The 22,657-nt window shown below is 40.2% G+C and overlaps 1 protein-coding gene across 2 annotated transcripts in view; it reads left to right on the top strand.

Moving 5' to 3' along the window:
* The first annotated feature begins 1,507 nt into the window (after positions 1 to 1,507).
* LOC125891451 (copine-9-like) overlaps positions 1,508 to 22,657 on the top strand; it is a 130,374-nt gene continuing 109,224 nt past the window's right edge. For both annotated transcript variants that reach the window (XM_049580757.1, XM_049580756.1), the window contains exons 1-2: positions 1,508 to 1,921; positions 3,372 to 3,412. In XM_049580757.1, coding sequence (XP_049436714.1) covers positions 1,842 to 1,921; positions 3,372 to 3,412 — 121 coding nt within the window. In that variant the 5' untranslated portion in view covers positions 1,508 to 1,841. The remainder of the gene's footprint in view (positions 1,922 to 3,371; positions 3,413 to 22,657) is intronic.

Genomic DNA, 22,657 nt, shown 5'->3' with positions numbered 1-22,657 from the left:
AAAATATAATAAGTTATTTGATTTATTGTCCAAAAGTTGGTGGAGCAGTAAGGAATGCCTTATCTTGCCATCACCAGTCAGACATAAATGTGAGACGATTTGGAGCTGAGCAGCAGCTTACTAAAAATATCTTTCCTTGGGATGTTTTGCATGAACATCCTTGTGTAAGTGCAGTGAAATGTGTAGTTCTTATTTTTCAAGACATATTCAGAGTAATATTCATGAAATATGTTTCCTACATATGAGGAAAGATGGGCTTTTGATATTCGCTATAATAAATTACAAATATATGTGACACTCAGGCACTTTACCACGAGCAGTAAAAGTGGTAGGTTTACTTTTCTCCCTGAGGAGAAAGGGCTTCATTTGTTAGGCGACTTCAGCAAGACTGAGGACGAGGTCCATTTCATGTTTTATTGCTCATTATGTGACAATTTCAGAGCTATTTTTTTAAAGTAAAATATTCATTTCTAGTGACTTGCTCTGTTTGGGTAATAATAAAAAACTTGAGATGTGTGTTATGAAGGTAATATTTTTCTGTGGTGGATTTTATTTGTCGACCTTGGGTTAGAGGACACAATTCTTTGTTTTTAATGTAATGTTCTGTGTAAGAAGTTTTGTCCTTGTCTGACACATGTTTCAGCACCACTAATTGCAGTCTTCTACATGAACACGCTAGCTTTTCAGAGCATAAAACCTCCTCTTTAACCCAAAGACAAACTTGGTATCTTGACATGTATATTAAGAACTGGAGAATATTTTGTCGCAAACTATATTCCCAACCTATCTTCATATTGCACACTTTATTAAGTATATGTTAAAATAATAGCTGTAATAAAAGGGTGACCATGCAGACCAGAGATTTTCACCTCCAGAATCACTCTTTCCTTGTGTCATATCTTATCATCATTTTCCTGTGAGTCACTGGAGGCTCAAAATGAAATATTGTTCACATTCTCTAAAGCTGCTCTCTGTATATTACTGTCAATGTTACTCATAAATTATCATCATTCTAACACTGGCCTCCACTGCACATTTTATTGGCAATGCATCAGCAGCAACACTTTATAATAAGGATATACATACTCTTAGGTAATGCTGAGCTAAAACATGAGTCATTGTGATTTAATGCATGAATTCAACTGCAGGGTGTATCATGAGTTCCTGTTGCTCGCCATTAACAAATGATCAATGGTCATTGATTTGTAATCCCAGTATATATAACCACCTATTTATACAGCTAAACACCAATAACATATGTTATATATGTTTAGGTTAATACTGAAATACAAGCTTTTTGGCCAATATGGTGAATGTAAGCCTTGGAAAATATTTGATGAACAGTGGCGTTAATAGATGAGTAACAGGTGAGTACATGCAAGGGAATTAATCACACACACACACACACACACACACACACACACACACACACACACACACACACACACGCACAGTGGGAGGGAAAGAGAGACAGAAAGCACCGTGCTGTTACCGGTGCCTCCGGTTGGCTGCGCTCTCCTCCTCCTCCTCCTCCTCTTCCTCAGCACCGGACAGACACCGGGAGCGCACCGTGAACGCATGAAGGATGAATGAACTTTAAATCTGCCTCACAACTTTCGCTGCCTCTCCCTCCCTCTCCTCGTTTCTCCCTCTCTGTCTCTGTCAGCCCGTTTCTCTCGGCTCTCCCTCCTCCGCTGCTGCTCCACAAGCCAAACATCACAAGATCTTCGACAATGGATTTACTGCTATCACGATCCTATTGTGACTGATCAGAGCTTTTTTCCGTCTTCTTCTTCTTCTTTTTCTTTCTCCGCGGATGCTCATTAGTGCCGTTAGTCGAGATGATGGCATCAATAGGGGATTTCGATCCGCTCAACACCAGAGTCCCTGCAACTAAAATAGAAGTTACCGTTTCGTGCAGGTAAGGTCAAACTCTCCTACACATGCCTGCAGATGTTTCAACCCAGATAAAAAATCAGCATCAGGTAGATCAGTCTAATTAGGGATTCAGATTTACAAGCAAGCATCAAAGTGATAGAAGTTAATTAGATGTGTTTTTCCTCTATCTATCTATCTATCTATCTATCATGACCTTTTACTCTCTGATGCCCTTTGCTCTCAGCTAAATATTAAATCCAATCAGCTGCCTACAATATGCATCAAAGCAATTTAAAATCCCTTTGAATCTCTTGATTTTCTGCAACATGTCCTGCCAGTGGTTATCAGATATGCATGGTTGATTATTAATGTTGCAGGCATATTGTCACACATCAGGTGAGAGATTGCCCGCGTGATGCAATTTCATAAATGTTACACAAAATGTGGAAATAATGTCAGTAGTCACAGTAATAATCCTCTTAAAATACATTTTGATTTTAAAACCCAAAACAAAGCAGCATTCCTGAATTTCCTCTTTGGTGGCAGGCTGCCTCGGCTGAACGGTCGGCTGCTCTGCTTACCGACTGGCCGGCTGACTAACTGACAGAGCAGTTAAGACTCAGTCAGGGTTTTGCAGACCGTCAACCTGCCTGCCTGGCCGTGTGCTGACTGGCTCTCCAATCTACTCCTGAATAATGAATGGCTGCTGCTCCTGTATGGTCCCTCCTGAGATCAGCCAGACTTGAAGTGGCCAGACACCTGAGATAGACAGCCCCAACCTGGGAGAGGGAGTTGGCTCAGATTGGAGGATAGATGGAGTTTTTGTGTGTGTGTGAATGTGTGTGTGTGTTTCCATTTGGCCCCGAAAGATTTAAAAGCAGCTTGAATTACATGTCAGGCGTGTTACGCATTATTCAAACCTGGTATTGCACAACACTGTATTGTAAATTCATGGCATTTTTTCCATCTCTTAAATTATTTTGTAAGATCTTAAGTTACATAATGACAAATGCTACAGCCAGCAGCGGGTTATCTTAGCTTAATATAAAGACTGGAAGCAGGGGAAAGCACAAGCCTGTCTCCGTCCAAAGGTAACAAAATCTGCCTAACAGCACCTTTACAGCTCATTAATTATCATTAACACTAACATTAATCCCTTCTTCATCTTCCTCTTCCTGAGGATCTTCATCAGCCTTTGACTAGTAACCTAGTGTACATTATTTTTACTTGGCTTACTGTGCGTGCATTTTGAGGAAAGGGTTGGCAGCATGGTATTTTTAGTTTCACTGAATAACTTAGGGAGCAATTTAAATCTGCCCATGACCTAACTTTTGGGGGCTTAGCTGAGACTTCTAGAAACACCCGGGGGAGGGAAAAACAAAAGAGATAAAAATGGAATTCAGGAAATGTTAATGAGTGAATACATTGTCTCAAAACAATTAAGAAAGGGCTGGAAGGATCCATTTTTACCTGCACTTTTGCTGTTTCCACAGGAGTCTGCTGGATGTGGATACATTCTCCAAGTCAGATCCTGGTATGTATGCAGTCTTCAAATGTCTGGCATTGATAGACCATGGTTTGATATGTTGATTATAATTTCTTTAGAGAATAAACTATTTATGCCCAGTTTAGGTACTGCGTGGAATATTGACTCTGTATTTACAGTTTGCAATTTTTTTAAATGATGGAGGATATGCTTTCTAGTTCGGTTTGTTTGTCCAACCTTGCCTTATTCCAAGGGTGTCAAAAATGCTGCTTGGGCAGTGGCACCTCTGCATCAGATACAGATGAACAATGCACCCTTTAACGTCTGTTTGAGACACAACAGACTTAAAACCAACTCGTACGTAAACCCATCTGTCATTATTAGACATTAAGAGCAATGGACGTTGTATAAAGATTACGAGAGTGGGTCCAGCAGGCACAGGACTTTGATCCAGGAGACCGGTGTTTGTGTCCCATGAGAAGTTCACTTACAAAGGCTATGCCAATGGAGTTATAGACTGCAGTTAGTTTATTACGTATAATGGATGATGGGGATGAGGGTCGAGGGAAGTAGGGATGAGAATCAAGGGATGTGGGATGAAGGGATGAGAGTCAAAGGGGTAGAGGGATGAGGGGAAGTAGAGACAGAGTTGGAAGGAAGGTAGGGGGAAATGATCACAGAAATTAGGGTCACGGACAGTCTACTATGGACAGAGCCCTATGGTGATTCCCTTATTCTGTGGAGAGAGAGACAAGAGAGAGATAACAACAAAAAGAAAAACAAAGAAAAGGGGTTTTGGGGGGGAGGGATGTGAGAATGGAGTCAAAGGAGAGGTAAACAGATATGGTGTGCTTAAATACTTTTGGTGCAGAAATGGATTTTAGTTATAAAACGTCCCTTATTTTGTCACGTGAATCGACCAATATGATTTACTTCTACCACAAATCTTTTTCTAACCCCAACCAAGCAGTTTTGTTGCCTCAATCCAACTGACTTGAACTTAGTCAAGATACAATGCAATTCAGTCGTTATAACAATGCTGGGGGCTTCAGCCTAAGCATCAAAATATGACGAGTAGGGATGAGATTACATTGGTTTGTCTGTTTGTTCGCAGGATTTTGAAAACTCTACTGGCTTTTCATGAATTTTCATGAAAATTGGTGGAAGGGTGTAGCACGGGCCAAGGAGGAACCCATGAAATTTTAAAGTGGATCCAAGTCACAGGGTGGATTAACATTTTTTTTCTCACTTTTGTTAGCAATGCAAGATAGGGCATTTGGCCTTGATGGAGGTCTGTCCTCTCCAAGTGCCCTCCTGGCTTCTGCATGTTGTGTGTATGCCAGCATTCTACCTTACAGCAAGGAAAAACAGTAAGAAATAATGAATGGTGGTCCTCCTCTGGCTCTGGCACTGGTAAATAACCCAGAAGGTCAGAGCTATCGACGGGTGACAACTCTGCGGATAAAACACAAGAGTGAGAAGGGAGAAAAAAGAGCAAGGACAAGACTAAAGAGGAATCGAAAAGTCAAGGTTGAAGAAAGGTCTGGGTGTGAGGCTGGTTGAGTTTCAGTGTGTTCTGTAGTCAAAAACTGACAGGGGAAGGAATTTAGGGAGGGAGGATATCAGAGCTGGACAATGCAGGAGTTAAAAAGAATGCCTCTGAAACAGTATAAACCCACTCTATAGCCTGTGGCCATTCACATCTTGTATACTGTCTCAATAAAGATACAAGGCTGGTTGTGTTATTTGGGTATTTAGTGAAGGATATTGCTCTGATGCAGGACTCTGCGCTCTGCAGGTGTCTGAGCTGTGTGTGATCTTGAAATAATTAGTTTTTTTTTTCAACCTAAAATCCAGCAAACAAATAAAAAGACCAGAATTATGTTTTCATGGAAACCAGAAACAAGCATCAATTTGGAAATGTGAACTAAGACATCAACAGTGTCAGAACCTGCAACCTGAATCCAAAGAAATACCTGAAATGATCACAAACTCTTAACACTGCATTACATGGTGGTAGCAAATAATGTGTAAAAATTGCATGCTGGGCCCCCCGCAAACAATGGCAATGGAAAGTCAATTAGGATCCTTTGTCATAGTAGAAACACAAATTCACTGGTACAATGGCATCACGAAGTGGGCAGTGGTTATTGTTACGACCCAGTAGGTGGTATAAAGAGCCAGAAAGTCAGCATAGAGAGGCAGGCTATTCTCATGCACTCTTCGTTTGAATACCTACGAAAACATGCATTTTTGTAAGATACCATACAAACTGTTGTATGAGGATGTGCTGAAGGAGGAGTGAAGGATGGTGAATTGATTAAATAAATACAGGACTTTGACCCAGGAGAACACCGTTTGTGTACCTTGTGAAACTCAAAGCCAACGTTAACTTATTTTGACTTTATTTACTTTACATAGTTAGGTTATGTAACTTAGGCTACTTACGTCACTTTACGACTTACTTACAACCCATACGTGACAAACTTAGTCTTTTTTTTTATAACAGTGAACAAACCAAACTGTGCCATCATCATGTGTTGCAGTGTTAAGAGTTCATGGTCATTTTACATATTTCTGTGTGATCACATTGGAAAAAAGGGATAATCATCATTAATCCATTACAATCATGGAACATACAAATTGAAGGGTATCATCCATATCGCACCAGGGCCACTTGCCAACTCAGTTTCATATGTGGTGAAATTAAACACATTATATATGTCAGAAAATAATTGTTGAAAACATGAGAAAAGTGAGAACTGTGTAGTACTGAATTGTGGAGTTAGAAATGTTTTTCACCATTTTTGTGTACCAGGTTTTTTGGGCTACCGGCTTAGCTCCCGAGTGTCTGTTGTTACGCTGTGGCTCAATCTGGTGAGGGGCTTGTGTGCTGTACTACTGATTTAGCTGTTAACAACTGTCTATTGCTGCGTGGCGACTAGTTATTCGGTTCAGGGTGTGTTTATGTCACTGTGCTATTGGCTTGACTACCAATGAGTGTCCGTCATCTTTCAGTGGCTCGATCTTCTTTTTTCTTCTTTTTTCTTCACAATTTTGAAATCTAATTTTATACACTTGGCAATATTTTAATCATTCAAATTTGGCTGGGTGGTTTATAACACATTTTCTGTGGTGTGGCAAACTCATTACATATATTTATTTTTGCTTTCCCTGGACTTTAAACAGCAATTTTTTCATCTCAGCTTCACAAGGCTAGGATTTTTTACATCCTGACAAGCTTAAAAGGAATTTTAATATAAGGAGAGGATAAAAAAATCACTGGAACTTAAAGTTACTTGAAGAATAGAACTTGAAGATACTGGATGGACATCAATGGACAATGGAACTGCATTCTTTGGTCTTTATGTATACTCCACCAGCAGGATAGCTCTCTATCACTGTCATGTTTTTTGTGTAATGCTTGATGCTGGGATGTGAATAGTCGGCTGATGCTGTTGATGTTTCAAGGCCAGTCATCTCTCTGCAGGAAGTACTCTAGTTGTCACTCAATAACTCCTAAGAAGTGTCACGGCGAAGCTCTCAAATATTCATTTTAATTTAAAAGCACAAAATCTTTCCTAGTCAAGAAAATAATGGAATAAAGCGTGCGGAGCAGAGGAAGGCAGCTGAAAGACGAAAAGGACTGGACGGCATTGAATAAACACAAAAAGAGCATGGTACAGACTATGGAAGTGTTAGAGAGGGAAAGTGAGACGGAGGATGTTAGTGCGGTGCTGCAGTCATTTACCAATCAAACTGAACTGCGGTTTACAAGGAATCAACTGACGCACTTCTCAAGACTTCTTATGTGGAAGAACTGCCTCAGCTCCAGCTATGTTTAAATGTATAAGAAAATAATCATTTTTAGCTTCACAGATGTCTCTGAACACAGTGATCACAGTGAAAAGTGTGGCAGACAAGGCTATAGAAGAATGCCAAGAAAGAGCTTTAGTTGGAAATGTGATGACAACAAGACTGAGTGCATTTGTCTCTCTGAAAAGACTACAAAAAGCCAAAGAGCCCTATAAAGAAAATTACAGGGAGTGCATCTTCTCTTCACCTGGCAATCCAAAATGCTCTGTTCCAAGTTTTAGCTGTTTATCCCTTTTGCCCTCCTGACCCTAAAGCTTTCTACCTTTTAACAACTAAAAGTCCAGCAGCCTCTAAACACAAAAGCAGTGTGTTACCTTTGAGAGTCCAACTTTCCCAGACAAATGTTACCTCCAAATCAGCCAGACGGCTTTTCAATGAGTTACACAAATCACAGCTGGAGAGCACAGCTGTCTGACTCCTCACCAAGGCCGGTCTCAAGGCTCAGGTGATGATGCTTGTGACTGGCTGCAGATGTGAGGGCTGCCTTCAGAGCTACTGGGCTCCAACCAGTACAGACAGGGAGAAGTGGTGCATGAGCCTTGCCCTCACTTCAGGCAATGGAAGCCAGTATGGTGAATAGTGTTTGGAGTTGCCTGTTGCTATATAATCTGCAGCTGGAAGACGTTATAAAAGAGACACTATTAACTGAACCGAAGTAACACAGACAGCACAGGCAAGAGGAAAGGTAGAGATTCAATATCCAAAGCTTTTATTTTTCATTTTTTAGAACAAGTTGGACTATATTATAAAATTTGTTTGTTTTCTATCTTTGTGGTTGAAATCCATTGAAAAAATGACCGCACAATAAGTTTGACGTGAAACATATGCGTATATCTGCACCTCAAGTATGCAATGGTAATACAATATTTGTACACTACATTAGGCTGTGCAATAGGTGCAATGGATGGGGTGCTTGCCAAAGGTGTTGAATGCGCTAAGTCGTGTCAAACAGCAAACTCCCGAGCTGAAAAATGAAGCTAATGCAGAAATGGCAAAAACTGCAGTTCCACAAACGGCCACTTGAGGCTGGCTCCAGTCAGTTCCCATAGACCCCCATGTACAGCAGAAATAAACATGTTTACAGCCTGGTACAAGAAACAGTTTTGGTCTCCATAGCTAATTTTAACATTTTAAATTTTCATGACAACTGTAAGGGTGATGAATTTTTACATAACTCAACCTTCAGCATTTTTTTAAGGCTTACAGTTACGCATATTTAAGGGAGGAGCCACTTGAGTGACAGGCGTCCACCCCTTGCTCCTCCACAGCTCCACCCTCTCATCCAAATTTGGTCACTTCGGCGCAAAAAAACAAAACAAAATGGTAACAGCCGAAATGCCAAACTTGAGGCTTCAAAATGGGAGTCCACAAAACAGTGGGTGATGTCACAGCGGCTGTGTCTATTATTTTATGCAGTCTATGAGTCCAGTACTGCTCAAGAATTACGGTCAAACTGGGCATTTTTCATTTCTCACCCTAATGTTTTCAGAAACATGTAGCTGTAACATGAGGAAGTTGGTGGGCGATGCTTCTTTTTGCCTTGTGGTGGGCAGGTCATAAACTTTTTTCATTTTTCAGCTAAACACTACACTAAAATATGTTTCTGAAAGCAATTGAGGTGAGGAATAGGCAATTCAGTGACAGAATAGTGATAAATATTTGATCAGCACTGTCTAGTTTGACGGATTATGAGCAGTGATTGACAGATTTTACAGCTGTTCTCTCTAAAATGGCCTGTGATTGGTTAAAGTCTCCTGTTACACGTTTAGATTTCCAAAAGCCTGTAAAAAAAAAAAAGTCAAGAGGAAGTGCAAAAGTCTAGTGCTCTTGCTTGAATTACAATATTCTTAAAAGTTATTTTGGGCATTTGTACCCATCAACACCAGCTTTAAGGTAGTACTTAATTATTACTACTATTAGCATTCCAGTGGTTGCTCTTCACTCTGTGATCTGAGCCAAGATAATATACAGTGAGCCAATATGGCAAAGGCAGCCACAACCTTGGCCTCTCTCTCAGACTTTCACATTAATAATTTGTGAAAAAAATGCATCCTTCCTTCTTTTAAGTCAGACCACTGGGGTTGGCACAGCTGAGGCACCAACACCAAAGGCTCCAAAAAAAAAAAGAAAGAAAGAAAGAAAAAATGCTAAGTCACCTTGATGCTGAACCTGGCTCAACTTCTGCTGCTTGGCCACCCACAGGTAATTGTGAACACCAAATGGAAGTCATACAAAGAGGTGACCATATCAGGATAACAGGGCATGGTAGAAAATAGACAAAGCAGAGCTTTTAATGGGGGCTAAACTTGTGTCATTCCTATATCAAACTCTGCCGGGGGTTTGACAACTCTGAGATTTCATACAGTACAGTCATATAAAGTGCGTCATTTTGCAGCACTTGCCATCTGATCTAACTGGCTCTAACAAGCGCACAGTAGCTCTCAAGGCGAGGCCATCACTGGGAGCTGAAATGACTGACAGGCTTAACAACCTGCTATCTGACTACATGTTCACTAATGTCCTGGAAACTGCAGTAACTGCTCTGCAACAGACCATTTATCCCTAACGCCTTTGTCTGAACTAACATCTCTGAACACCGTCATAATCGTAACACTTCCTGTCCATATCGCAGAATGTTGAGAGCTGTTATTGTATCCACTTAGCAGAGAGTTACTTGGACATGTGTCTGAATACACTTGTCCAAGTTGTTTTCATAAGTTGGACCACAAAACCTTAAACTTTGGTAAACTGACATGTTTACGGCCGCAGCTGCTCCCTGCTGTTTGCGCTCAGCCTTTACGAGTGCCGAGTCTCAGCTGTTGGATATTTGGCAGCAAAGTTACATGGGAGCAAATGCCATGGCAGTAATGTGACTGCAGTTTATGACAGGAAGGAAGTAATTAACAGTGTGGGTGCCGTACAGGAGAGGGAAGATTGATCTAATCAATCAGTCCTTCTTTTTCCACTTCTCATGTAGACCATTTAATCAAATTATACATGCTTAATCAGAGCCACTTGTACGGCAGGAATTACTGTAGACTGTAAAATGCTAAATATAGTGCCTTCAGAGGACAGGGAGAGCAAAAAATACACAATATAAAATCAGGCCAAAAAAGAATTTCATGTGGATATCATTCAGAGCTAACAGATATCACTCAGTAAATAGGTCAGCTGTACATTACAACCCTGAGTTAGTTGACGGGAGTAACGTGAAACTAGACGAGCAACATAAGGAGTCCATTTTATTTTAAGCTTTTATTGTCATATGTACATGATTAAATGTGACTTCAGGGAGAGCCCTGACCAAAATAACAAGCAAACCAGCCTGGAGTAGAAGTAAAATCTCAATACAATCCTAGAAGGCTGCTTAGAGAGTGCAGATATCTGCCATGGGGCCAAAAGTCCATTCTTCTATGATGTGCAAATTTGCAAGGGCAGTCACTATATATGTCTGAATAGATTTCTAAGACTAATAGAAGAAGTTTTGTTAAGAAGCTACAAATTATATTCAGCCACAAAATATGCCTTAAAGGCTTGTAAACAAATGGAAGTACAGAGAGTTGTTGCCTAGAGATGATTCCCCGTCTCATCTTGCATTGGTGTGAATGGACAGGATTTCAACACGATGCAGAACAACACATAGCCCGTAGCTGCCTGCTTCAACTCGTCGTGAATCTTTGGTCTGAACTGGGCTTGAGTGTTCGTGTTGTTAGCCTGCCACTGGTGAATTGAGTCATGAACGTCTCTTTTGGTTCACTAATTCCAATAATTATTAGAGACTCTAAGTCAAACTTTAACCTGGCTGGTTTGCAGAATTGTACATGCACCATACAGAAGCAGGAAGTTGAATTGGATGGAAACGAATGAACTCACTCCTCTTAAAGAGTTGTTAAAAAAGGGTTTGTTCGTGAATCTAAAGTCACTACGTGGTAGACTGATTGTCAGTTTTGGAGACACGGTGTTTATTATGCTGTGAATAAATGCTTGCTGGTATACTTTGAACAGAGAAGATGGTCCAAATTCCCATAAAAACACATGACCGGCATCAGTTTGAAAAAGAAAAATATATATATTGTAAACTATTGAAGGTGATGTCACACTGATTTGATCATCACATCTACTTGTTGTATAATCATAGATTAAAATCAAATCATTTTAAATGTGTCCGTGTTTGCAAGCAGCTGAAGCTACCAATGACACACCTGCCAGTTTATCAGTGAACTGTCATCTCCATGGAGATGACGAACAATAATTTTCTCGTGGCCATGCAAAATTATTTAATTCCCACACTTTATTAAATCATGGCCAAGACTTAATGATCCTGTTTCTACACATTATTAATTCATAGCCACCAGGCGGGCTCTGTAAATAACAGAACAAGATTGTTTAAACTTCTGTTTGTGCTCCACAGGGTTACAATGTGTTAAAAGTATCCACTGAAGCATGTGATGTGTGTGCAGATCAGCTGCTCAATCAGTGAGAGTGAAAACAGGTGTGCATCATTATGTCCTCTCAGCACTGAGTGACTGAGCTTTCTCAAGTTGTGTGAAGAAGAGTCAAACTGCTAAAATGGCTGGAACAAGACTGGATTTTGATTAAAGTATTTAAACTTACCAACTTTTCTTTCAAGCTTTCAATGATACCTCACAGTCTCATTCAGCACGGTCTACTGCTGAGCTCAAGAGTCAACTCTCACACTCAAGGCCACACTTAAAGAGAGAAACTGAGCTCCTGAGAGGTACGCTGCAGGTTAAGAGAGAGTAATGCCTACCATAGACTAGAAGACTTTGAAAAGACTTTAGAAAATCTAAAGTCTGACACCTTCTGACATCTTAAGACAATGTGAGCTTTTAGTCACACACAACTCACGTATTTTGCAAAGACTGGAGATCTTTCAGAGTCACTGTTTGCAAAAGGATAACTTGATTACTTTTGTCTAGGTTAATTGGTGGGATAGGCTCCCCATGATGTGTCCGTGAGGAGTGAATGGTTGTTTGTCCCTTTACAAAACAGTTCTGTGATAGTTCATGTAATTGTCCAGGGTCCAGGGTGTACCCTGCCATCTGACATATTAAGAAATATTAATGTGTCCACAAGTACACATAGCTCTAGAAACAAAAGATGAAAGGGCTCATATTTCGACAGTACACTTGTCAATTAGAAATCAAAATAATAATTAGGGTGGGAATCTAAAGAGGCCCCACGATACGATATTATCATGATACATCACAATACAATATTATTGTGATTTATTACTTTTTTTCAACTGCCAATTATGTACCCAAAGGAAAACTTTGTCAACATCAACAGTTTCATCAAATAAAAGTTTTCATTTCATTTTTATTGCAGAAAAATGTATCTAGTGGACTGAAAAAGCAACTGGTTATATCATTCTAGTAGTTGACCAAAAGTTTAATTTGTTTTTGTAATATGAATAATTTATATAATAAAAAATCAATACGGGCGGCACGGTGGTGTGGTGGTTATCACTGTCGCCTCACAGCAAGAGGGTTGCCGGTTCGATCCTGTGTGTGGAGTTTGCATGTTCTCCCTGTGTCAGCGTGGGTTCTCTCCGGGCACTCCAGCTTCCTCCCACAGTCCAAAGACATGCAGATTGGGGACTAGGTTAATTGATAACTCTAAATTGTCCGTAGGTGTGAATGTGAGCGTGAATGGTTGTTTGTCTCTATGTGTCAGCCCTGCGATGGTCTGGCGACCTGTCCAGGGTGTACCCTGCCTCTCGCCCGATGTCAGCTGGGATAGGCTCCAGCCCCCCCATGACCCTCAAGAGGATGAAGCAGTTAGAAGATGAATGAAAAAATCAATACTTGGTGTCTGTGTAACTATACGATATTGCCACACAAAAGTATTGTGATACTATGCTGTATGGATTTGTAGCCCCACCCCTAATTATATTGGATTTTGTCACCTCAACTCTCTACCATCCTCAGTTGGTTAGCTGGGCTATTATAGTGGGAGGAGACTGTGGGAATGAGATGTGAACCATTTAAAAAATGAAGTTTTCCCACTAAAATAAGTGCTCAGACACGTGCTGAACTAAACAGCGACTCTTATTCACTCCATAACTCCAGCGGTTTCTCCTCCTTTTCCACGGTGTACACAATATCAGCCCGATTTTAGCCCGACACAGCATCGTACGGTGTCAGCCCAGATTGTGAAGGACAAGTAGTGTGATAAGTGATAATGCATTGTTTCATCTCATGTAGTGTTTCATAGTAGACGACAACTGACGCAGCGTCTGGGATACCTCACAACTTTTTGTCATTCACGACATCCCATCATAGCCATCAATCTGACCAGTACACAGAGTATGATCTGCTGCCATGGACACCTGTATGACAACAACACCCCAACCTTTTTAATATTTCCTCTAGGGATGTTACCACGACAGAGTAAAAGGGGAAAATGATGGTGTGAAACAGCAGAAGCACTTTATCAACCCGCTGAGTACTGCCATTTGCATCAGGCTAGCACAAAATGTTATTTCTTCATAATGGAGGATGTAAAGTAATAAAATTTAAAAACAGTAGCATGGCTTTTTCTCACCACAACTGCAGAGGCTCCCAGCTTCATTTTCAACAGACTAAATTATAAACAGGCATTTATTTATTATTCTCTGTCTTTTTCTATTTTTACTTCTTATCTGCTCCCGTTGCCTTGATAAAGTCAATACATCGCACCATCATTTCAAATTCAACACTTTCTGTATCTGTATAAAATTAAAAGCCCCTTATAATTTTGGTTGAGAGAATCCCTTCATTCAGGCTTTTATTGTGAAACATTTGCAGGAAGTTGCTGTGGAGGATTCAGTGACTTGCACTGTTTGCATGCGGTGCTTCAAATGTAGCTCCTGCCATCTGCTGGCACTTACGTTACTACAGTAACATTTTGGCTGGCACATAAACAGACACAGTGACTGAAATAATAGTAATTATAATAAAAATAGGACAGGAATAACCTGATGGCATCACACAGACAACCAAGGACAGTTGGAGTGGACCATCGCGTAGTGTGTCATGTCTGTGGGCCAAGGCATGGCATGATTTTATGACTCCACAATCGTGTAATCTGGCAAAGTGACAGTCAGAACAAACAGTAATGTTGAGTAGTGTGAACCAGGCATAAGAGAACCGAGACTTGTTCATGTTCTTGCCTCTTGAGAGTCCCCACCAATGAGTTCCATCTACCCAGTTTCCTGCTTCTTGTTTGGTGCTGGAGAGAGCGCAGCTATTCTTCACTATTTGCATGAGCCAAGGCTTTAAACCTAAGATAATAAACATGTTTGATTTGGTCAGAATGTCAAGACGAGAAAAAGACTGACTTATTACAGCTTAGACTGGGTTTAATGACCACCTTATACCAAATGATTAAGATCATGGCAGCACGCACCAACTGAGATAAAACTCTCAGGATTTTTTATTCGACATTGGAAATTTGTCTTCGACAGCGAAATTGCTTGAAAAGTTGTTTAGTGTGAGGCCAGCATTTGTCAAAAAGCCTGCAAAGGCATCTGACACTGTGATGATTAGAGTGCATATTATAATGTGAGATTCTCAGGGATCAAAGTCAGTGATCAATGACAGATCCACAGTGCAGAGACCATGAGAGAGATAACAACACCGACATGAAAGATGGAGGCACATGATTGCACATTTGGGACACATACAAAAATAGAAAGAAGGAGCAAATTAGAGGCAGAACCTAAAATCTTCTTCTCTTTGATGGCACTTCATATCAGATGGTACTTTACGGTCCCCAGTTAGATATCTTTACTTTCATTTCAGTGCAGTATTGAATCACTGTTTTGTTTCTCACACCTGGGGTAGTCAGAGCTGTACCTTGGCCGTGATTAGATTTTCTTCAAGAATGCGATGGGAAAATTGATATCAAGTTTTTTTTCTTCTACTGTGTTCCCCTCTTCAGAGTTTTAGTCATCAATCCTTTTGAACTAAAGGTGTGTGTGTGTGGTGCGTCTGCTGTAGCATGCACTTGTGTGTTGCGGCTCTGTACAAGAATGTGCCAAGATACCTCAGCAAAGACTCTGAAGCACTCCTCCTTATCTAATTTATTGATGACTCAGTGTTTGTCCTTGGGGATGTTGTATCACGTTGCCTGGTCATTGTGTAAATTAAATTTATTTCTCTTACTCCACCATCAAATTACCTGAAGCCTCCATATCCAACCCACACACGGAGGATGTATAACTTTGCGATCGATGTGTGTCTGAAGTGAAGAACTAGGAAGCAGCTTGCAGTGATTTCGTATTGATGTTTTAGATGGACACAATGAGAAATGGCGGAGATATTTCCAGTTCAGTGCTCTTCCTCTTTGCCAGCAATAAAGCTTTTCACTTTTCTTATTCGTTTGACCTTCATTTTTGTTCTTGGTCACATTGGAAGTCCTATTTTTTACACTTTTGACATTGGCAGTTGTCTTTTTATGTGAACTCCAGGCATGCAGTATAGGGTTACAGTGCTAATATTTGCTCTTGGTATCATTTTTTAAACTCTTATCTCAGTCATGGACACTCGTCTGTTCTCTAACAGTCTGTGTCCAGATTTTTGTCTCTTATCATTTTTTTTTTTTTTTTTTTTGCCTTTACTGCTCAACTTTGCCAAATAAGCCATTGTCAGTTTTTCAAAGACAAATGGTCTATTTAAGCTGCAATAATCAATATTTATATCAACAAGGGTTCAAAGCACTACATGTAATATGAAAGAGGTATCCTCTTGTAGTTAGACACCCACTGAGATTTATCACCAACTGTGCAGAGTTTTCTGTTCATTGTTTTGGTTTTATGGCCGACAACTTTGTCCCACCACTATCATCAGTCTAATTTCCCACACACCCATGACATTTTGCCCTGGTTTTAGCATCTCAGGCAACATAGAGGACTCACCGTATTCATAGAGGTTGTTGGGACTATATAGTCTGAAAGGAAAACTGCAGAAGCGATTGTTTTTTTGGGCCAGTCCCAGTCAAATTGTCATCTCCCATTCCCTTTCAAAACTAGGTCTGCCTGCACCTGGCGTATTTTACATGAGGGATTCGGCAAATTGGAGAAGTGAGCATTTTTTTGTTGAGAGTTATGCGGTAAAATGCAGTGATGTCACTGCAGCAAATATTGTTGGACATTTAAACGGCAAACTTGACAGAGGAAATGCAACAAAACTTTTTTGCCTCTGAGACAGTCAGTAAAGTTATGCTGCTCCTTGTGTGTAAATGTGCACAGCAACTCTCTTAGCGGGTGATCACACAGAAATGAGACGCAGACGCTTCAAAGACGCTTGAAACACTGGAAGCGCTTATTCAATGCACGCTAGCTACTGGCATCTGACGCTCAAAAAGTTGAAAATATTTTAACTTTTCAGCGTCTACGCGCGTCTAAAAAGAAGCATCTAAAAAGACGCCAGAAAAATGCCAGTCTAAAAAGATGCTTGAACGCCGGTCAGATGCGCCGTATCATAGGAAAACAATGGTTTTACTGGCGTCGCATTTCTGGCGTTTCATCTCGGTGTGATCGCTCCCTTAGAAGGGAGTCAGACAGCAGATGTGCAGCTCTGCTCTGATCTCTGCTATGTTCACATTTTAGAGAATGTATTTTCCTTATTAATGATTCATTTCACCCAACCACAACCCATCAGTACGCCCCTGTGTGTATAACAATGGCGTGCATATCCATTGTGAACCCGCCTAGGATAGCAAGATGTGTAGGCACATCATACTATCTGAATAATACACCCTTTAAATAGCAGGAAAATACTGCGGTATTCTGACTTTACACCAGGTTTTTGTTGGTCAGTGGCACAATCATTATCTGCTGCCTAAAAATAGTAAACCAACAATGCGCCTGATCACACCTCATTTGAAGATCTACATGTCCATGGGCACACAAACGGGTGAAAGTATATTTTCAACTAACACAACACTGGCATTGGCTTTGAAAATGACAATGACAGTTGCGTTGTGCTACTTTGCACCAGGTGAAAAATATGTCCCTTAAACAAGCAACATTAATCAAAGAGGCTAGGCAGGTTTTAAGATGAAAATACAAACTTTATCCAGAATTATTACAGTAGTTAAATGCGATTTTAGGTAGTGCATAAATCTTTTTTGATATGTAATTGCTTTACATAGCATTTTTATCAATGATTCTATTACTGTAAAAAGCATGATAATCAATTTCATCATGTTACTGCTAGATTACTGGTTAAAATTTATATAAATGCAGGCAACAATATTTACTATTTTGTTTTTGATTGAAGGACCTCAGACTTTATTGTGCCCCTTACTTCTGAAACCAAACTTACCCCCTTTTCGGCCAGCATTTGTTTTCAATAAAAAAGCTCTGATAAACCTGCACTGCACCAAACAATAGACAAACACGGTGAGCAACTGGCTTGTGAACACAGTGGAGAATTTAACAGCTAAAGAGCCAGATATTTCCCTCAGGAGTTGAGACCAAAACAGAGCTTAAAGGGGAGTGAATATTGGACTTACATTTGCCAAAAGCACAACTCCGGAAGAATGCTAATGTTGCTCTGTGACTGCAGGATGGTAAAATGTCTGTTAACACATCATAAAGCTGAACTTTATAACTTGACTAAGTAGGTCTTGGCAACAGCCTTGGCATCAACGTGTAGTATAATAATCGAGTCAATCAATCAGTGGTTGATTTTACACTGATATTTTGTTCACTGATTATTGAAGTTATGTAAGCCCTTTTGGAAAGTACTCATGCATGCTGTGTACCAATTTGCGCTGTCAGTCAGCGTTTTAGAGTAGGTGTCACTTTTTTAAATGATGGATGTTTCATTTTGGAACAAAGCTCTTTTCATACAAGATGCTCTGCCTTGCTGCTAGCCAGCTGGATACTTATGCTGGCCCCTTTGTCTTATTCGGTCCAGTCTTGACTGGGTTTCTAACATATTCCAGGCATGCGTGACCTCGACCACACTGATGTCGCCCTTGGAGAGATGCAAACAGCTCTCATGCATTTCCCCGAGCGAGTAAAATTCCTCTCTATTTGAACTGAACTAGCTAAGAAGAATTGAAATCACTGAAGAGATTATGGGTTGGAATGAGGGAAAAAAGGAGTACTGTCATTTGGTCAGAGACAAACTCATCTGCACGATACATTCCTTTGGACCCAGATTAAAATAATGGAATTCATGAGATATTTTTCATCTCATTCCCAAGAGCTATAACTGTACCTCTTTGTTTTGCTGTCATAGAAGTGACCCTTTGCACTTCAAAAGGCGTAATTTCCGCCTCCAATTCCTATTCAAATGTGATATTATACTGATATTGTTCCTGTTCTAAAGTAATAAGAAAATCACTGATGACACTGGCTCATTAAAACGGAAAGTTTAAGAGAGAACACTCTCACTCTCTCAAAAATCCAGGCAGTCATTTTTAGCTGCCTCATGTTCTCACTGTGCAGCTCCTGAAGCCACACACTACTTACACTTGTATTTCTATCCACCACCATCTAAACCGCTATCAGGCTCCCATATGAAACATCCCACTTCTCTTATGTAACATCATTTGCCAGTGGAGTGCTGACAGTTTCCATCCACACACATGAGTGTTTCACTCCATTAGAAATCTGTAGGAGAGACGGCCTTCCCCACTCCCACCAGTCCAGGAGTATTTAAAATGAGATACAATTATGTGTATTGAATCAATTATAATTTGTCTTATCTCATTGGGGAAGTTAGTGAGTCTATTAAATTTTATGCACTATGTGATCATCCTTTACATTCATTTTGTTGTATCTGCTTTGGGATGATTCTGACTCACAGGCAGGTAGGAGTTAATGTTTCGTTATAGCACAGCAGGTGTGGTTTTAGTTGGGAGTTTTGTTCCCTGTCCTGTTATAAAAATCTGTTTTAGTGCCTGCTGTGGTTTGAAAATGACTCATCTGGAAGACTATATTCTGATGTATAAACTATATGATTTAGGCTGCTTTGATGTGATTCAGAATCAAGTCGTTTTTATTACTTTTCCAGTACTGCTGCAATTTTCTCTCTATGCGGGTAGTCACTGTAAGTATTTGAGTAAAAACTGTCTTCAGAAATTCTGCTTCACATCTTCCAGTTTTCACACAGACATAAGAAATAATGGAGGGCAGGAAGTTTTATTTCATAAGTTTCCTCATCCATTGTTAACACATGATGTTGACAAGTTCCACTCGCAGAAGCAGGTCAATTATAATTCAATAAAGGCTCAGTGGCAGAGGTGAACAGAGGCAAGGCTTGAGTCATACCATCCAAATAAAGGTCACTGGTCTCTAATTACCCCCAAGGTCTCCTGATGAGATCTGAAGAAAGAGTGAGCAACCCCCACTGAGTCAAATGTTCACAGTCGTCCATCTCACACCCACAGCATTTAATGGCCGTATTCATTTTCCACCTTGTCCCCTTAGAAATTACATTTGTATGTTAGTTAACTGCTTTCTGATTTACGTTGTTGTGGCAACATAATCCCTGCCTGGATATGTTAAGACACGAGGTTTCAGTCAGGTAACAAAACACTTCATGTACCCTATCGGCTTTGGAAGGAGGATGGCAGTGTACAAAGTGTAGGACTGAGAGACCAGAAGCTCAGGTTCCTGTCCAGCCTGTCTTAGGTTAAGCACGTTGGTTAAGTTTAGGGAAAGATCGATTTTTCGGTTAAATGTTGATAATAAAAAAACAATGCTTTGGTCAGTACAAGTGGATGGTGTATTGTAAGATTACCAGTTTTGGCGGAAAGCAACTGAAATACATTGTTTGTCAACATTTGACTGATTTTATTGATACTCTTTCAATATCAACATTTTTGTGACTTATCAGGTATGTTAAATAGTGACATTTCCTTACTACATTAATGGAAAACGTAACTTGCCTTGAAAATGTATTTGTTGTTTACAAGTAGTTATATATAAATGTAATTCCTAGATGACAGGGCTGCATCCCTTCTGGGTCAAGGATGTGCTGTGTAGATTAAGATGGACGACACGTCTCCTTTTACCCCCACTTTACTGAAGTGAAGCTGAAATATCCCACATACGGCTGCTATTATCCTGCTCTGGTGGCATTGCTGGTATCAAGTTTCCTGCCCATACACCCGTCCAACCAATCGCAAGCAAAAGCAGTGTGATTATAAGCTACCTCAAATGACAGAAACCATCTTTAGGAAAAGTTAATTTGATGTATACTTTGAGTTTTTAGTTTGGCCCATGTCCCAACCAGTAACATGGAGAGGGCAGGACTAATGACCCATACTGCAGCCAGCCACCAGGGGGCGATCGAGATGTTTCAGCTCCACTTTTGGGTAGCTGTTATGCTGTCTATCTTTGTATACAGTCTATGGTTCATACGCACGACAAAGCAACATTCAGCTGTTACATGTTTAGCTTTTACTGCCCATTATGAACAGAGATATGTAGACTTTAAGGAGCAACGTAACACCCTGTTTAAGCTTAAACACGGCCCCTTTACAAATAAATAGATGATGATAAATAACTGAATAGATTAAATGTATGAAATAAAACCGGGTGCTGCAGTATGCTTTTGCTGGTTGCTTTTTGGCAGTAATGATGTCTGTGTGTTAAAAACAAAGATGGACCAAGAGGCGATTAGCCTAACTAGCATCAAGACTAGACAAAATTACATTCCTGTTTGTATAGAGAATAAACAAACAAAACACACAGTGTTACTGAGCTTTAGAGATGTTGATATGCAGATTTTTTTTACCTTTGGACAAAGCCAGGATTTCTGTTTGCCCTATTACCAATCTTTATGCTAAGCTAGGCTAACTGTCTACAGCTCTATACTTTAAAAGGTTAGCCGACTTTGCCTATTTTCAACCAGCTTTGTATCATAACAATGTGGGTAGTATGTGTAAATGAACTATAGTAAACTTCCCTTCATCTTACCAGCACCATGATCTCCTTGCTCATCTCCCAGTGCATGCGTTTCGACTTATCCAGTGAATTTTTGCTGGCTTTAGGGTTGTTGCCTTAATGACAGATTGTACTAATGCATTTTCGTATTCCTTATGCATGGGCACAAAAAATATAGACACTGTTAAAGAAAGAGACCTGTACTGCCCCTTTCTCTTAAACTCAAATCAAACTATAAAATTAAGCAGTGCAGATGAAATATAAACCAAGATTATGTTACTGTATTGCCCATTTCTTGCCTATAATGTCGTCAGAAGCTTATTTTAGTGCACTGTTTGGCTGTAATATGAGAATTTGTGAACAGGAAGTGGGAGCTATACTTATTCATACTCTTTATTGTAATGAATTGTAAATAAAGGCTGAAAAAACTGAGATCAAATAGTAAAACTAAGCAGCGCTGATCAAATATGAACCTTTTTACCTATTTTACCTTACAGTTTAACTGTAATTCAAGATCCTTCGAGGATGTTCGTTACCAGCCGGCCAACATATTGTGTCCTGCGGAGGAAAAGCAAAACTCACATTACATCACCCACCAGCAGGAACATTTACTGGTCAGGTGTGGTGCAGTGCATTTTGGTAATTGTAGGTTTTCTACTTCTTCAGCAGAAGCAATTGCTACAACCCTTTTCTTCTGTTTTCTCTGGTCATGTGGCACCAATTTCAAAAGTATTTTTGTCTTTCTACTGCATAGAGAGCCTAGTTTTATGAGAAAGACGATATTTCTAGTAGTGAAATACTTCTTAAACTCACACCCATGAGAATGGTATTGCTCCTCTTTCTAGGTCTTGCAACAAAAGCAGAAATATTGCCCTTATCCATGTTTTAACTCAACAATGGATCCACACAGAATTACGTCTTGACTCTACACTTTGTTTTCTGCAAATAAACATCCACACCTAACACAAGAACTTGAACAAGAATAAGGATCGGGTTGATTTTTGCCACTGCAGCTTAACTTTGTGATTTAGGCTCCTAAGAGGGCTGAATTTCCACAGAAAAAAACCCTGTGCAGTGCAGGCTATCTCCCTATATTGGCTCCCAGCTGAGCAGCTTTGTCATAGCTGCTCCACTGAGGTTCAAGAATTGGTCTCCAAAGGTATGGGGCTGTCCCACCTTATCCCTCTCTTGGCAGCAGATCAATAGATTAGCGGGGATGTGTGCCCAACCTGCTTCCTCCAAATTGGTGTGTGAAAGGTGTATCTGTGAGGGATTTCTGCCAGCCAAGCCCTTCTTCTCCAGCTGAAATCTGCCTCCACCTGACAGTGGATTTCTACTCTGCTTTATTTCCCAAACAGTCATCTATCCAGCTCATCTCTTTACCTTCATCTTCTCTTCTTTTATGCCTCCTTTATCTATTTCTCTATTCTGTCTCCCACCCAACTTCTCTATCATTCCTGTTTCGCCTTCCCTCGCTGTCCTTCACTTTGATATTCCATTTTGTCCTC

The sequence above is a fragment of the Epinephelus fuscoguttatus genome, linkage group LG7 (genome assembly GCF_011397635.1).
Source record: "Epinephelus fuscoguttatus linkage group LG7, E.fuscoguttatus.final_Chr_v1".
NCBI classification, from domain to species: domain Eukaryota; kingdom Metazoa; phylum Chordata; class Actinopteri; order Perciformes; family Serranidae; genus Epinephelus; species Epinephelus fuscoguttatus.
This window is presented reverse-complemented; position numbering and strand designations above follow the sequence as displayed.